At 35.2% G+C, this 17,538-nt stretch overlaps 1 protein-coding gene across 1 annotated transcript in view; it reads right to left on the bottom strand.

Annotated features, from left to right (window-relative positions):
• The window catches only part of LOC150099371 (uncharacterized), a 222,429-nt gene extending 205,508 nt beyond the window's left edge, over window positions 1-16,921 (bottom strand). The window contains exons 1-2 of the mRNA XM_090403581.1: window positions 16,725-16,921; window positions 406-496 (exon numbers count right to left, since the gene is read on the bottom strand). Coding sequence (XP_090259707.1) covers window positions 406-448 — 43 coding nt within the window. The 5' untranslated portion in view covers window positions 449-496; window positions 16,725-16,921. The remainder of the gene's footprint in view (window positions 1-405; window positions 497-16,724) is intronic.
• Between the last annotated feature and the right edge of the window lie 617 nt (window positions 16,922-17,538).

Here is a 17,538-nt window from a genome sequence, read left to right as displayed (position 1 = left end):
ATGATGTGCTGGCTGCTTTGGAACTTTAAGCCCACAAAATTTCATTTGTATATCTTAAGTACATTGTGAGATATAACAATCTGCAAACTGCAGTTGGCATGAATAGTGATAATTGCACATATATCAAGAATGGTAATGCTTGCCATTTGTGTTTCTATTTTTTAACTTAATGTCAGAATGACACTTGATTATTCATTTATGTGAGGAATAGTACATATTTATACAACAAACCATATATAATTAGTACATGCATTTCTTAAGGCATGTACTCATTTCAGAATATGTTAAATATCCCAATTTTGGATATTGAAGAAAAAGAGGAAAATTAGGGTATGACTACTTATGGATAACTATAACATATTTCTTGCATAATGCTAATTACATTACTAATGGTAATGTACTTACCAAGAACCAAACGAGCAATTTCTGATGGCATAAATCCATCCATTCTTATTCAGTATTACCCTTCCATTCATTAAAACTTCTTTCAGTGCTTCTACATAAAGAAAAGTATAATTCTACATAATTTGGAAACTGATTTAAATTCAAACTACACTATAAGAACATTATTTTTCTACAAGAAAGCATTTTCTATCTGAATTATTTTTTTTGTGTGAATGTCTACCCACAAAAAAGATGTAAAACCTATACTGCATTTAGGTACTAAATAAATAATGACAATAAGGGATTTATTACTTATGTGAGATTTTATTTCACATATATAATAGACAAGCTTAGGTGTTGAACATTATTCATAACTTATGTTAACAGTATTAACAACACCAAACTATTTTATATAAAAAGATTTTATTAACTGGCTTATATTTTGCTAGTTCCAAATCACTATCTTCAAAGCACAAAACAGCATGTTACAGTTTGCACATGACAATGAGTAAGTGAAACAATCAAATTGTAATAGACAAAAGATCTAAAGTCCTAATTTGGCATTCTCTAATGTAAAAAAAAAAAAAAAAAGAAGTATTACAGCTATGCAGAGTTGATCTCAAGATAACAGTGTCCCAATTTTTTTGCAAATTAATGAAACCATACTTGTTCATGTTAGGAGAATTCTTCATAGCCATGACTGAATCTAAAAATAATCTTTCTGATCTGTAATGACTTCTAAATAGCACGCTGGTTTTCTTCCATCCAATCCTGTGTGAAAGGGTGTCCAAAGCATGGTCTACCAGTCCTGAATTGCCATAATGATGGCAGCAAATGCATTTTTTATGTTGTCCAAGGATGTTAATAGATCTTCCTGTCTGGCTGTAGTAAACCAACTCACAGTCACAAGAAACATTAACACCCTAGGATATGCTAGAGCAGAGGTCTCCAAACTACGGCCTGCGGGTCAGATCCGGCCCGCCAATTGGACTAATTTTTCAATAAAAATCCGAAAAAAAAAAAAAAAAAAAATACAGGGTGTTGATAGATTTCAAATGCATTGATTAAAGTTGTGTTCAAAATATATTCCCGAATAGCAAAAAGTAACCGTAATCCAAGTTACGGTCTTTCTGACTGTAAAAGGTCTGTTAAAATGGACTAACGAAGAAAAAAAATTTGAATTTTTAACAAAATTTTACAAGCAAATTTGAAGAAATTTGCTTGTAAATTTATCTCTATTTTTGGGACAACGTATCTTTGCGAACAAACTTTTTCCCGAATGAAATATATCAAGTCAAAATACAGGGCAAATTTATCTGATGAACATTTGAAATCGCTACTTGTAATTAGCACTTCAAACTTTGAACCCGAGTTTAATAAGATTTTAAAAACACAAACACAGTTACATCATTCACATTAATGGTTTTATTATAATTTGTGATAAAAATGAGAATTTGCTTATAGTGTTCGCTGTCATTAATATACAATAATTTAATCTCACATACTCTGTAATCAGTTTTTATCTGCTTTCGATTAAACTCATATATCTAGTTCTAGAGTTTTTTTTTATACTGCGGTCTGCTGAACAGTGCTGAAGTATCCAATGTGGCCTTCATTGGGTACATTGCCGAAAATTTTGAAGACCACTGTGCTAGAGGATGAAGTTTATCTTCAGGAGAGCAGATCAGAGTTGTTAATTTAATATGCAGTTTGAATGTGGTGCAAAGGCCATGATTTATTAGTACTTTGGCTATCTTTTCTGATTACCTCTGACAAAGGGAACAGGAATAGTAATGTTTTGTTCTTGTATATTAGAGGAGAGAGAAGTAATGGGGATATGTAGTATTTTATCTAATTTGTAGGAATTGTAGCCACTGGACAAGAAAGTATAGTGCATATATTTAAGTTTTGTGGAAATAGCCGTATCAAATAGCTGTACATGTAGTAATAACTAATGTGAGAATTGAAGTTAATAAATCAGAGGTACTTAGTATATTGCAGAATTTAAATGGTTAACCAACACTGCTATAGGTTTAGATGGAATATCAGCTCAGGTATTGCATGAATGTGCAAAGGAAATGTCGGCGCCTCTTACTTGGTTATTTAACTTAAATTTGAACTCTGGTATGGTCCCTAGGGAGTGGAAGGAAGGCAAAGTAGTTCCTTTGCATAAAGATGGCTCTAAAACTACGGTAGTTAATTACAGACCAATCACCATCTCGGGAGTGGTGGTAAAAGTATTGGAAAAGTTGATTAAAGACAGAATTCACGAATGGGTGGATCAGAATATGATACTCTATAGGAGGCAACATGGTTTTGTTAAAGGTCAATCCTGCCTTAGCAATTTATTAACTTTTTATAATAGAATGACATCTGAGTTGGGCAAAGGAAATGGCTACACAGTGGTACTTCTGGATTTTGCTAGGACTTTTGACAGGATACCCCATGGAATACTGTTGCGCAAATTGAAGCAGATGGGGATGGATACTAAACTGGTGATATGGATAAGAGAATGGCTCAGGGAGATACCAGAAAGTGGTGTATGAAGGATCTGAGTCCAGGATGAGGCAGGTGACCAGTGGTGTGCCTCAGGGCTCTGTGGTTGAGCTGTTATTGTTTAATTTGTACATAAATGATATAGGAAATGGCTTAAAGGGAGATATTCAATTCTTTGCTGATGATGCAAAGTTGGGTAGTGCAATAAAAAAATCAAGCTGATGTTGACAGTTTGCAGGATGATTTAAATAAGCTGGCAAAATGGGAAAAAGGTAATGGATGTCAGTTCAATGTGGAAAAGTGTAAAGTTATGCATTATTGGGATTAAAAGATTACCAGCTGTGTACTACATTAATGGAATGGTACTCCAAGAGATTGATGATGCTAGGGACTTGGGAGTGTTGGTGGATAGGTAGATGAAGTTCAGAGGACACATTGCCAAGGTGTCAGAGACTGCACATAGGATTACTTGGTTATTGAAGAACATACTAACATCCAGAGATTAGAGGTTATTATTCCACTTTATAAGGCATTGATACTTCCACATTTGGATTACTGTGCTCAAGTCTGGTCTCCTGGATTCCTTGGAGATGATGAGGTTGTGGAGAGGATTCAGAGGAGAGTAACTAAGTTGGTGAGTGATGTAAAAAATGCTCCCTACATTGAAAGACTGAGAGCTTGTGAATTGCAGAGGTTGGTCGATAGCCAGAGAAGAGGGGGATATGATAGAAACATTTAAATTACTAAAAGGTTTTTATAAGATTGAGGCAGGGGAAATATTTCAGCTGTGTGATAGTGATGGAAGAACAAGAGGTCATCCCTGGAAATTAAGGAAAAGTGTGGTTAAGTGTGAGGACGAGGTTTTTCACCCGGAGGGTGGTGAATGAGTGGAATGCATTGCCTGACTCAGTTGCGAGTTCTTTATCTGTAAATGAATTCAAGAAAAGATATGATAGATAATGTTTTGATAGTTTGGGTCTCCCGCAATGAGTCTACTAACTCCATGGAGATACCCGTAATAATAATAATTAGGACAAATGGCTCTGGCTCTGTGCGCAAGTGTTTTTAGAATACCATACTGCTGGCTAGATGATGATGTGATTGTTTATGTAGATATCGTCCTGTGTGGATTGGCTTTCTGTAAATGGAAAAAGACAGTGATCCATCTGAAAGGCAGTGACTAATGTGTCAAGAAAAGGCAAACAATTATTAGATTCTTTTTCTACTGTGAAGTGAATTTTGGGTATTTGGCTGTTTAGGTAGGTGACAAAAGCATTAAAAGTGTCTTGCCCAAATGGCAAACACATCTTCAACATAGTATAACCACACTAGCGGCTTGTATGTAACTATGATAAGTATTTTGTTTTCGAAGTGTTTTATGTGAAAGTTTGCTAAAGGGGGGGAAGGCGGGGTAACCCATAGCAGTACCATTAATCTGTTTGTAGATTTTTCCTCCCTAAGTAACCTAGATGCATAGTAAATTTGAATATCAGGGGGAAATTTAGATTTTATTAAATCAAGAGTGTTTATTAGTGATACATTAGTAAATAAAGAAGTGACATTATGTCTGAATTTTTAGGCATATGATTTTTAACTAATGATTTAAAATGGATTTTCTTACAAAAGTATAGGCAGTAATGGGTGTAAGAGACTAGCTGTTGGGCAAGTTTATAAGTAGGACTATCTATGCTATCAACTATAGGGTGTAGGGAACTATTAGATTTGTGATTTTATGTGCTCCATAAATGCAGAGTGGTTTAACACAGACAGGTTTTATTTGCCACAAATTAATTTTTTAATAATTTGTGGACTTTTTCCTTTTGAGACATAGTGGGGTCTCGATATATAATTTGGTAAGTAGAAATGTCACATAAGAGATCTTGCATTTTTTTGTTGTAATCCTCTTGATCCATGATAACTGTTGCAGCATTATTCTTATCAGCTTTAGTAATAACAATAGTTTCATTCTTATATAACATTTTTAAGGCAGCTATTTCATTCTGCGGTGTATTAGTTTTTCATGGTTTAGCCTTGGTTAGGATGCTTGCTGTGTCTAAACACACATTATTAGCCATTGAAGGTGAAAGATCATAGATTCTAATGATACAGCTCTTTCCAATATCTGCACCATACTTTCTTGGCCAATAGCTACAATTCCTGCAAAATAAATAAAATACTACATAGCTCAATTACTTCTCCCTACTTTACACAATAACAAAACATACTATCCCAATTCCCTATGTCAGAGGTACATCAGAAAAGTACTTATAAAAACACATTAAACATTACACATTAAAACAGCATGTTAAATTAGCAACTCTGATCCACTTTCCTAAGGATAAACTTCATCCTCTAGCATATCCTGGAGTGTATAATGTTCCTTGTGACTGTGACTTGGCATACTATGGGCAGACAAGTAGACCTGTTAACATCTACCTTGGAGAGGCTACCATTATTATGGTAAGTCAGGAATGGCAGACTACACTTTGGACACCTCTATACACCCATCTTTCTGATCTGTAACAAGAAGTTGTTACAGATCAGAAAGATTATTTTTAGAGTCAGCCATGGCTATGAAGAATTCTCCTAACCTGAACAAGTATGGTTGCATTAATTTGTGAGCAATCTGTGTCTGTTATCTTAAGATCAACTCTACACAGCTGTAATACTTATTTTTTTACAACATTAGAGGGCACTAAATTAGGACTTTAGATCTTCTGTCTGTTACAATTTGAATTGTTTCACTTACTCAGTGTTGCATATAAACTATAACATGCTGCTTTGTGCTTTGAAGATGGTGATTTGAAATTCAGTGAAATATATGTCAGTTAATAAACATTTTTTCTTTTTAATATAAAATAGTTTGTTTGGTGCTGTTAATACCGTTAAAATAAGTTATGATTTCACATAGTATTTTAAGCCTAAGTGTCTAAAGCACATATGGGCAACCCTCGGCCCTCTACTTCTTTTGATCCAGCCCTAATCTATTTCAGCGAAGTTTGTCTGATTCATGGTAGGAGAAAACATGGTGTGTTCTACTAACTCACATTAAGCTGATGTCATATGACTTGTGCAAAACACACTATGTTTTCTCCAACCAAGGTCTCTTTCTCACTTTGACTAGTGGCGTGTGTGAACGTGTCAGTTCGGTACTTGCATTGGTGTTGTGCTTTGTTCAGTGCCTGCATTGATGTTATGGTCTGTTCGGTGCCTGCATTGATGTTGTGTTCTGTTCGGTGCCTGCGGCGTAGAAGACAGTTTTGTTTGACAGTTCTGAATATCGCTCATAAATTTGGGACAATGTCAGGAGTTATTGCAAAAAAAAGAAAAGTAGATGCAGACAATTGGATGGAGGATTATTATTTTATTCTGAATAAAGGTTTGCCTGTATGTTTGCTGTGCAATGAATCCGTATCCATCAACAAAGAATACAACTTAAAGAGACACTTTACTTCGAGACATGCGGATCACCCAAAAATTGATGGACAACTACAAAAAGATGAAATACAGAAGTTGAAGAAGAACTTGGATACCCAGCAGCAAATGTTCAACAAGCAAAGAACGCAACACCACAGCACTGTCAAATCCAACTTTGTGGTAAGCGAAAAAATCGCTAAGCATTCTAAGTCATTTGGTGAAGGAGAATTTATCAAAGAATGTCTGCTGGATGTTGCAAGTATAATATGTCCTGAAAAGAAAAAAAGACTTAGAGAATATTCCTTTGTCGAGATGAACTGTTGTCCGACGGATAGAAATTATGGCTGATGATATCAAAAAAAGTTTAAAAGAGAAAATTGCTAGATTGGAAGCATTTTCAGTTGCTTTGGATGACAGCACCAACTAGCAATATTATATCAGGAGTCGATGCGGATTTCAACATCAGAGAAGAATTATTGGCGCTTCAGCCGTTAAAAGGAACAACTACCGGTGAAGATATATTTGAAAAACAGTCAACACAGTCTTCGAGAGATTTGGGCTTAAATGGAGTTCACTATCTGGCATATGCACTGATGGAGCCTCTGTAATGGTTGGTGCACAGAAGGGATTTATTGGAATAGTTTATGAAAGAGCAATAGAACTACAGATCCATCCAGAAAATTTAACAAATTTTCACTGCATTATCCACCAACAAAATCTATGTGCAAAATCGATTAAATTCACAAATGTTATGGAAGTTGTAGTAGCCAGTATTAACTTTATTAAGTCACATGCACTTAATCACTGCCAATTTAAGGAGTATTTGGCAGACCTATTTTCAGATTATGAAGATGTGTCTTATTATTGTGAAGTGAGGTGGTTGAGTAAAGGTAAAATGTTAAAACGATTTTATTATCTGAGACAAGACATTGCAGATTTTATGGACATAAAAGGAAACACAATTAACCATTCCTTGTAGATGTCACCGGCACCTAATCGAACTGAATCTCAAATTGCAAAAACAAGGATAATTAGGAAGGATGCTTCAGATTCATGCCAAATGGCAAAAACATCATCCACATAACATATCCAAAAAGGAAGGCTGTGGATGTATTGAATTGTACTAAGTTTATTCTCCATTAGTTCATGAACTGCATGGACATGTCAAAGCTTTTTGTAATAAACTAAGATTGTTGGAAAGTCAGATAAGATCTAAAAATTGTTATCATTTTCCTACTCTAGCAACTCATAAAAATATCCCTTATAATTGTTATGGAGATGAACTGAAGGCACTAATAGAGCAACTTGATACAAGGTTTGCCGACTTCAAAAACAAAGACTCCACATTTGCTATATTTGCTCGTCCAATGGATGATGATGTAAATAACGTGCCAGAAAACTTACAGATGGAACTTATTGAGCTTCAGGCAGATTTAGTGCTAAAACCACAATTAACAACACTGCTTTGACAGATTTTTATAAATTTTATTTGGTGGAAGAAAAATATACAAATTTATGTGCCTTTTCAAGAAAAATCATTTGTCTTTTTGGCAGCACATATATGTGTGAACATTTTTTTTCGAGGATGAAATACAATAAATCAAAAATTCAAACAAGAATAATGGACAAAAACCTCGAAAACTCTATGCAATTATCCTTAAGTAATATTAACATCAATATTGATAGTCTCGTAGTAGAAGTACAAGGCCAATCTTCACATTAATTCTCGTAGACAGGCTTATACATTGGTTATGCATTTCTAAATCACTTAGGGAATTGAACAACGTAGATTAGAATATAAATTAAATTAAACTTTAATAAATATTTCCGATATTTCGGCAACGTCACGTTGCCATTTTCAAAAGAAACTTATAAAAAAGGTACGTGCATGCAGGCACTACAACACAGTAACTAAGAATGAAGATATGAAGCTATCATTCTCCTAGAAGTCCTGATGGTGCCCTCTAGCAGGCTAAGTAGGTGTTCTTGGCCATTGGGCTGAAGGTCTGCTGATGTATGCTTCCCAAATTTGGGGCGGTCGCATACAACCAAATTTGTTGAGGTTAGGAGAGTTTCTTAGGGCTGAGGCTGATTCCATAAACAGTCTTTCGAATTTATATTTGCTACAGTGTATTACTGTAGCTTTCTTCCACCGTATTCTGTGGCGTGTATCCAGAGCATGGTCTGCAAGACCAGAATGGCTGTACTTGTGAAACCGGATGTAGTCCTTATGTTCAGAGATTCTGATATTTGCTGTCCTGCCTGTTTGGCCAAAGTATGACAGTTTACAACTGCAAGGGACCTGGTATACACCAGGTAGGTCTAGGGGAAGTGGTTGGTCTTTGGCAGAGCAGATAAGGGATGCCAATTTTTTGTAAGGCCTGTAACAGGAGGTGAGGTCATGTTTTTTTAAAATTTTGGTAATTTTTTCCGAGGTGCCTCGGATATAGGGAATGGTGATGGATTTAGAGTAATCTTTGTTGTGGAGGGGGGAGGGGGGCTGTGGTTTGTAGGTTTTAATATTTTTTGGATTTTGGGGGGGGGGGTAGCCACTGGCTGAGAAAGTGTTGAGGATGTGATTTAATTCAGTGTTTAGGGCCATGTCGTTAGAACAGATTAATTTAGCCCTGTTGTATAGTGTTTTTACCACTCCATATTGTTGTGAGGCGGGGGGTGAGATTGTTGGTGAATGTATCTGCCTGTATGGGTGGGTTTTCTATAAACTGAGAAAAAACCAAGGTTCCATCAGGCTGGCAGGTGACTAGTGTGTCTAGGAAAGGGAGGCTGTTGTTTTCCTCTTTTTCCAGGGTGAACTTTATTCTGGAGTGTTGGTTTAAGTGTGTAAGGAAAGAGAGGAGTGTTTCAGAGCCATGTGGCCAAATAGCAAACACATCATCAACGTAGCGAAGCATTAAATTATGTCGTTCATTATATTATAAAATTTATGTAGAGCTTTATACCAAAGCATTATATTATAAATAAATGAAATATGAAGTAGCAACTTGTTTTAATTCATTTAATATTATTTTATTTAATAATTTGGTTCGTCCCTTGACTCAGAGACAGAATGATAATTTGGTCCCCCAAACTAGGAAAGGTTGCCCATGCCTGGTCTAAAGTATTTTAAGTAAGACTTTCAAATTAAACACGAAGAAGAGAAAACTGGAAGACTCAACAATGAAAACGCGTGAGCTACTCATATAAGCGTTTAAAATACATTAAGATCCTAACTACATAAATTAAAAAAAAAAAAGAAAAAAAAGAGGCAAATGATTAATTAATTAAAAAAACTATTGACTATGGAATGTGTGAAGAACTATTTCCCATAATAAGGATAATTTCATACCATAATTTTAAATTAAAATTTGGACAATAAAACAATCATAACTTTCTTTGCATAACTAAATAATTCTCTTTGTCACTAAATAGCATAATCTTGTACAAAAATTTAATCATCATGTTAACAACTATTAGTCATCTTTTTCATCTGTGAAATGCCTAATAATATTTTGGGTTGACCTCTTACTAGGAAAAATAAATGCTCTGTCTAAAGGCGCAGGTTTTCCAGAAATGCAAAAGTCATTCCTGTAATGGATTTTTTTTTTTTTTTCCTGGGTGCAGATAAAGCATTACATGATGTCTGCTCAAGATATGGCTAACCATCTTTGTTTTCAAACTGCACAAATTCTTTTAAGTCCAAACATCCAATTCTAAATTTGTCTTAGCCAGAAGTGAAGGCTTCTCTCTCTCTCTCTAAAGAAACACACTAATTTTGTTGTTTCTAAAGCTGATAAAGGAAAAGCATTAGTAATTCAAGACCAGAATAAATATTGCAGAAAACTAACATTTTGCTACACAACTACTCCACTTTCTAATGATTCTACTACTAACCAAATACCTAATTAATAGTGTTTCTTGGTGGGATGAAGAAACAAAAAAAAAAAAGAAAGAAAGAAATTGAAAACCTATCATAGGTATCATCCTCAACTGTACAGACTTTCTAAAGTCCACAAAGCAAATATTCCATTATATCCTGCCACAGATTGCACTGGCTCTCCTCTACAAAAACTGAAATTGCAAAAATTTTAATTTATTAAGAGCAGTACTTATTTCAGATATTATTTTAGAATGTATTATAGGGTTTGTAACCTTTTGTAACCAACTTTCTATTAAAATTTTTCTTCTGAATGAGTTTTTTTTATTAGCAATTAACAGAAACATGTAGACACAAAAAATTACTAATTTAATAATGCAGGTATTTCAATCTGAATCTAAAACATCATCAATGGACAAGCAATTTAAAAGGTGGAGCAACAACAATGGAATCAATTCCCTTTCACAGATGACATATGACAAAGGAAAAAAATTTTTTTTTTTAATTTAAATGAAATAAAAGCAGAAATAAAGATAAATCCATGCTACAGAATGGTATCAAGTTGTAGTCTAAGATCCCAGGGGTTAGAGCAGATAATATGTGCTTTATTAAATAAGGATTTGATGCTGCCCATTTTTTGAGAATGATGGGCTGAGTCTTGTTGTATAGATAATGGCTTTTGAAGATCAGTTTCTGAAGAAGTTATAAATACATAAGTGGAGTAGTCGAAGAAAGCAAATTTTCCATCCTTTTCATTTTCTATACTGAAGTTGAAGTTGATGTAGGCTGTTAATTTTGGTTAAGAACGCAGGTAGAGATGCTTCAGATTCATGCCAAATGGCAAAAACATCATCCACATAACATATCCAAAAAGGAAGGCTGTGAATGTATTGAATTGTATTTTGTATTAAGTTTATTCTCCATTGTGTACTACCATTACTAGTAGTAATGACCACTATTACTCTTCTTCTGAATTATTCTTTATTTGTTTTTAGGTTTAATGGTACAAAGACAGCTACGCTCATGCTGCACGTCATATACTATGTGAAATAGGCAACATGCATCTCACCAATTGTCATATTCTGGTGGAGTGCCAGGACATCACATGAGAAAGGAATGAAAATTTTATCAATCTAGCCAAGCTGTATACACTCAGGCAAATCTTATCAAATGAACAAACTGCACTGCACTGCTTAATTTTTTAAAATCTGCTTTTGATTCATAACATTATTTACTATTACCTTTGCTTTGCTTGCATCCATAAACCAAAAACCAACCAACCATCTAAGTATTATTGTATCACTTCTGAATTGTACTATCATTCCATAAATTATAACATCTGTTTACTAAAATAAAGAACCAAAAGGCTTCAGTTTGACAATGCACAATTATATAAGTAAAGTGGATATTAGATCCTGCAATATTTCAAAGCTGAATGCAGAAACTATGAATGTTTTGTAAAAAATAAGTTGACCAGAGAGCTTACAAGAATACACTCACAGGTATTCATGAGTTGCCTTAGGGTGGACCACTTAGAAAACATAGGCATTGCCCAAAAAATGTCTATATATTCGCCTCTGTTGGTCCATTTTGATAAGGTTTCAGTAGTACTGACAGCTGTCAGTAGTATAGTATAACCAAGTGGAAAAACTTCCAACAACTACCTCTAATCCAGAGTATTTTAATAATAAGGTGTGACATCTTTTGGCTACTCGTATATGAAAATATGACTTCTGTATTACTTCAACATTAGTATCACCTCTGAGTCTGGCTCCCCGAGACTTCAATAAAGGTCGAAACCGGTCTGGGTAGTGACCCTTCCTATAATGTAGTGTTTCTCAAAGTGTGGTACATGTACCTCCAGGGGTATGTGAAAGGTCTTCAGGGGGTATGTGGCAATTTTCGGCTATGCATCATTAACTCATGGAATCATCATTAAGAAAAAAAAAATTATTTTAAATGTATGTATTTCTCAATAATATATATTATATATAAATTCTCCTACTCAAATTGTGATAACTGCTTCAAAGTTTGCAAAAATTCGTGGGTAATCACTCATGAATCTTCGTTCAGCTTCGTATATCAATGTACATTGCAAGCTTGCAACAACGCGAAGAGCGTACGATAGCGACTGATAAAAAAGTAATTATATGAATCAATTTTGTTCTATTAAAAATAAAGCATATTTTTTTTTGTTTACACGTACATCTAAATTCAAATAAGATAGACATTTACAACGAAATATAATTTTTATTTTATTTATTTCTTTATTAATTATTATTATTATTTTGATAAGGGGGTACTTGGCAATAATGAAAATTTAGGAAAGGATACACGATATCTGAAGTTTGAGAAACACCGAAGTTTGAGAAAAAGCATTATAGATGTTCTTAAGGATATGTGCTTTCATTACGGGATACTAAGGCATGTGATGTGAAGTCATTAGCTTCTATATACGAGTTGCCCCAGTTATGAAAATACTTCAGGCACAAACTTTGTTTGCTTATTACACTTGGATAAAGGATTAAACCAAGTATATAATTTCTTGGTATCTTTAATTTATGAACAAGTAGAAAGTTGAGAAAGAATCACATTTCTTTTATTTTTCCAAAATATTAAATTTATACTGATTCTAAAAATGTAACCGAAATGTTTTTCAACTGTTTTCTCATTTGCTGCCACTAACACACATCACTGATCATGTACGTCTGCCAATGTTAGTGGCAGACATATATGATCAATGACATACATACATAAATTCAAAAAACCCACTCATGTAGTTAATATCCGAGGGTGATCTGAAAAGTTCTTTGCCTAACAATGAAAAAACGAATTTATAATTTCAAAATCATTTTTAATTTTCAACATAATCCCCTTGAAATAAATGTATTAAGGGAAGGGCCTCTACTTAGACTGGTTTCGTAACCGGTCTGAGTAGTGGCCCTTCCCTTAATGCAGGGGTGTCAAACTGGCAGCCTGTGTGCATCCCCCCAACACCTCAGGGAAAGATTAAAAAAAAAAGGATAATTGCTTTTTTATAATAAAACAGAAATACCGTATTTACTCGAATATAACTCGCCCTTGCATATGACTCACACCCCTGTATCCTGATTTTACTTTATGAAAAAAGAAATTAAAAAGTTTTGCATGTACTGTACATCGCACACGAAAATAAAGTTTAACCACTTTCACGTCGGAACAATAACTCGCTCCCCCAACTGTAATTAGAGACAACTAACATAAAAACAGCACTAACTAATGAATCACATGTCCCCTCCCAGATTAACCATGCTGTTTAGACTTAAGCAAAACCACATGTTTCACCAGCAAACACAGTATCTAACTAAAATCTATTGTTTTTAGTTAGATGTGTGCGAGTGCCCCACTAACTCAAACACAAAGCTGCAATAAAATTCTTAAACATGTTAAAACTAAGACATATAGAGTGAATGTTGTTAAGACAGTTTCAGATATTATGGAATTTGGTTGAAGAGAATTAGTGTTTCAGCTCAAAAATGTCAGCTTGACTTTGCGTTTTGGTAACATAGCTATGTCCAACCAGAAATAACAGAAATCAATAATGGAGTAATGACAAGAGGCCATCCCTGGAAGTTACGAAAGGAAACTGTGAGCAAGAGGGTGAGGAGTGGTTTCTTTGCATGGAGGGTGGTTGAACCATGGAATGCATTGACTGATAGAGTGGTGAGAGCGAGAATGGTCAATGAGTCGTATGATAGACTTTTTGTTTCTTGGGGGGGGGGGACCTCCCCTCGATGAGTCTTGATAGACTGTGTTTCTTAGGAAGGACCTCCCATGATGAGTCTTTTGACTCCATGGAGGCCTGAATAATAATAATAATAATGAAATTAAACAAGTAGATCATTACATATAATTAGGACAACATAAATCAATGGAACAAAATATCATGGACGAAATTAAAGGATGCATGGTGCTTGGGTGGAAAGCATTTTGAAAATTACAATGTCAATGTTTAAATGCCAACTACCATTATGCCTGAAGGGAAAAGTTTTCAACCAATGTATTCTTCCTATACTGACATATGGCTGTACACGGGTTTTGGTTTGATTTCTTCCACATAAAATTATATATATATATATATATGTATGTATGTATGTACATGGACACTAATGCAAAGGAAATTCAAAAATTAAGAACACGATTCAGTACGGAAAGAAGTATGCTTGGTATCACAAGCCCGGATCACAAAAGAAATAAGTGGATAAGAAATCAAAAGAAAGTCTCTGATTTCATAGGAAGAAGTGAAACAACTGAAGTGGCAGTAGGCTGAGCATACTGCTCGAAGACAAGATCAACCATGGACAAAAAAAGTGAAGGATTGGATTTAAGTAGAGGAAAAACTACCACAAGGATGACCTAAATCATGGTGGGTTGGTGATATCATCAGATTTGCAGGAGTGACATGGGAAAGGAAAGCCATGGACAGACAATTTTGGAGTAATCTTGGAAAGCCCTTCATCCAGCAGTGGATTGACTATGGCTGATCTGATTTTACCATGAGTTGCCTCAGACTTGCGCTACATGCAGGCACAAACTTGACTTACTTGTCTGTTTGCTTACTTGTGAAAAAAGGATTAAAACCTAGCTTATAAAATTGCTGGGTATCTTAAACATAGTATATACCCAAGGTAAAAAAACTTCCTACACACACACACACACACATATATATATATATATATACACACACACACACACATAGTTTATGGACTGCAATGAAATGCCTGACTATTTTTTGGCAACCTTCTCTGTTGATTCTTAGAAAACAAAGAGAAAATTATTAATGAAGTTGTTTCTCTTGTCCAATGCTTTCCAAAACACTGGAAAAGAGAAACAAGCTGTTTCCAAAACAGCTTGGTACTGGGAGGCTGTGAGCAATGAGTAGGATGTGGATGATGAGGGCATAATGTATTAAACAGATACATCATATGATCAAAATATCCAAACACTACAACCATGTCTCATACAAGTATAAAAGGAAAGGAAGTGAACGATATTGCAATCTGCAGAGATAAACCTTATCATTATTAACATCAAGCCTCCATGGAGGTCTGATCAGAGACTCATCGTGGGACATACACAAACAATTCTCATCCAGCTGTGCTTTAAACTGATTCCATGTGTCTGCATTCACTATACTCTCAGGCAATGCATTCCACTCACCAACGACTCTCCATGCAAAGAACCTGCTTCTCACTCCTTTGGTCACACCTTGCTTATAAAGTTTCCAGGGATAGTCTCATTCTATCTCCTCCCCCATTCTGTAAAAAATTCTTTCATTTTAACCTGTTGCTAATGAGGAAAAAATTTAGTTCCTTACCAACTTATGGTTCAATCACATCCACCTTCTTCTCCATTTCACGAGGCTTTGCAAATTATATTCTTTCAATCTATCTTCACACTCCACATTTCAAAGACCAGTTACCACCACTTTGAATCTTTTCTGGATCCTCGTCACCATGAAGCCCCGTGACCAAAGCTGTACACAATAATCCATATGAGATCTGATCAAGGCCTTATATACAAAGAAATCATGACCTCTATTTCAGCACATCAAGGATGCTGCAACTGCAACAACTCAGTTTAGAAAATTTATGCCCTGCTGCTGCTCCAATCAACTGTAAGTGATGTTATTGTGAAGTGGATATATCTAGGAGCAACTGTACAATCACAACCTAGTAGGCCAAATAAAATCATAGGGCAAGACTGTTGAGTGCTAAAGTGTGTGGCATGAAAAACTCGCTTGTCCTTGGATGATACACTCACTACTGAGTTCCAAAATGGCTATGCTAGCTATGCCAGCACCAGACGTTTCATCAGGAGCTGAAAAACATGACTTTCATGCAGCTATGCAACCGCACACATGCCTAACATCAGTAATGCAATGCCAAGAATTAAGTGGAATGGTGTAAATCTCATCACTATTGAACTCTGGAGCAGTGGAAGTGTGTGTTCTTTGGATAAATTCTCTGGATCTGTAATAAAGATGGTCAATACAAGGAAAAGACGAGATGCGATAGAAACATTTCAGTGGCTAAAAGGCTTTTATACGATTAATGCTGGGAAAATGTGTAGCGAGTTGAGTAGAGTAAAGTGCTCTTGCAACAAGTCTTTGGACTCCTTGGAGGTGTCACGTAACAGTAATAAATGTTTCAGAACTCGGCTGGAGGGGCCAGAACAAGAGGTCATCCCTGGAAGTTGAATAAAGGTGTGGTTAGTAGGGGTGTGATGACTAGATTTTTTGCTTGGAGAGTTGTGAATGAGTGGAATAGGCTGCCAAAGTCAGTTGTGAGTGTTTTTGTGTGATGAGTCTTTGGACGTCTGTACAAGAAAAACAATAATATATATAAACCATGAATTATTTGTCAAGCTGACACATGCTTCATGTTTCACAGCTAAATGATTACTCGACTTGGCGTAACACTGAATATACGATTTATTACTATTCATTACAGTAGATTTTAATTTATGTTTTACAAATATTACTTATATATAAACACTTCGCAGCATAACTTACCTCCATAATTCTGATATATGAGTTCCTAATTACTTCCTTACTCTATGTATGCATACGATCACAACTTCGGCGATCATTTTGCATTAATTGTCATTTTTGCCTTATAACTACGACATTAAATATGATGCACAATATGTACACAAACCACATTTAATATCCGAACTACAGCATAGAAACCCGCTCTACAACAGAACGCAGCGACAACATAGTAGTTTATCTAACGATATGATACAGAGGGACACACACACACAATAAAAAAGTATTGGTAAAAAAAAAAAAAAGAGAGAGCGACAGAGAGAAGGTTCAAAGTAGCCCAAACGTCTGGCAATTAACTGTAAAGTGAAGATAAATGTGGCTTTAGTGTTACCTAATTGGGAAGGTCGTCCTAAGTTCAATTTAGTATATTCACTTCGTGGTGGGAGGAACAACACAAGTATAGGATTGCCATTTGAGAGTAGTGTATGGTGGAGACTTCCTGGGCCTATAGCTGGTACTTTAGCCCTGAAGGCCAATAACGAAAGGCAGCATTGGTGTCTAACAAGTTCCTCAGAAGAACAAAACATAGTGAAGGCAATGCAGCAAGAAATTAGGATTAGCTAAGAGTTTTATGAGATAAAAGCTTTTAATCATATATGCGCGTCCTTCATGGAAGAACTTGGATACTCACCACATATTATTCCAAGAGCACTATGGCATACACGTAAAGGAAAAGGAAGTACAGATCAAGTTAGGACTATTGTGATTTGATATGTCTTAGAAAAGAGGCCAGGAAAACCTCAAGAAATAAAAGCACAAGAATGACAAGATTGATGTG

The sequence above is a fragment of the Typopeltis vanoorti genome, chromosome 14, assembly GCF_054136105.1.
Source record: "Typopeltis vanoorti isolate ZY-2024b chromosome 14, IOZ_Tvanoo_1.0, whole genome shotgun sequence".
Taxonomy (NCBI): Eukaryota; Metazoa; Arthropoda; class Arachnida; order Uropygi; family Thelyphonidae; genus Typopeltis; species Typopeltis vanoorti.
The sequence above is the reverse complement of the archived record's forward strand: the minus strand, read 5'-3'. Positions and strand labels throughout refer to the sequence as shown.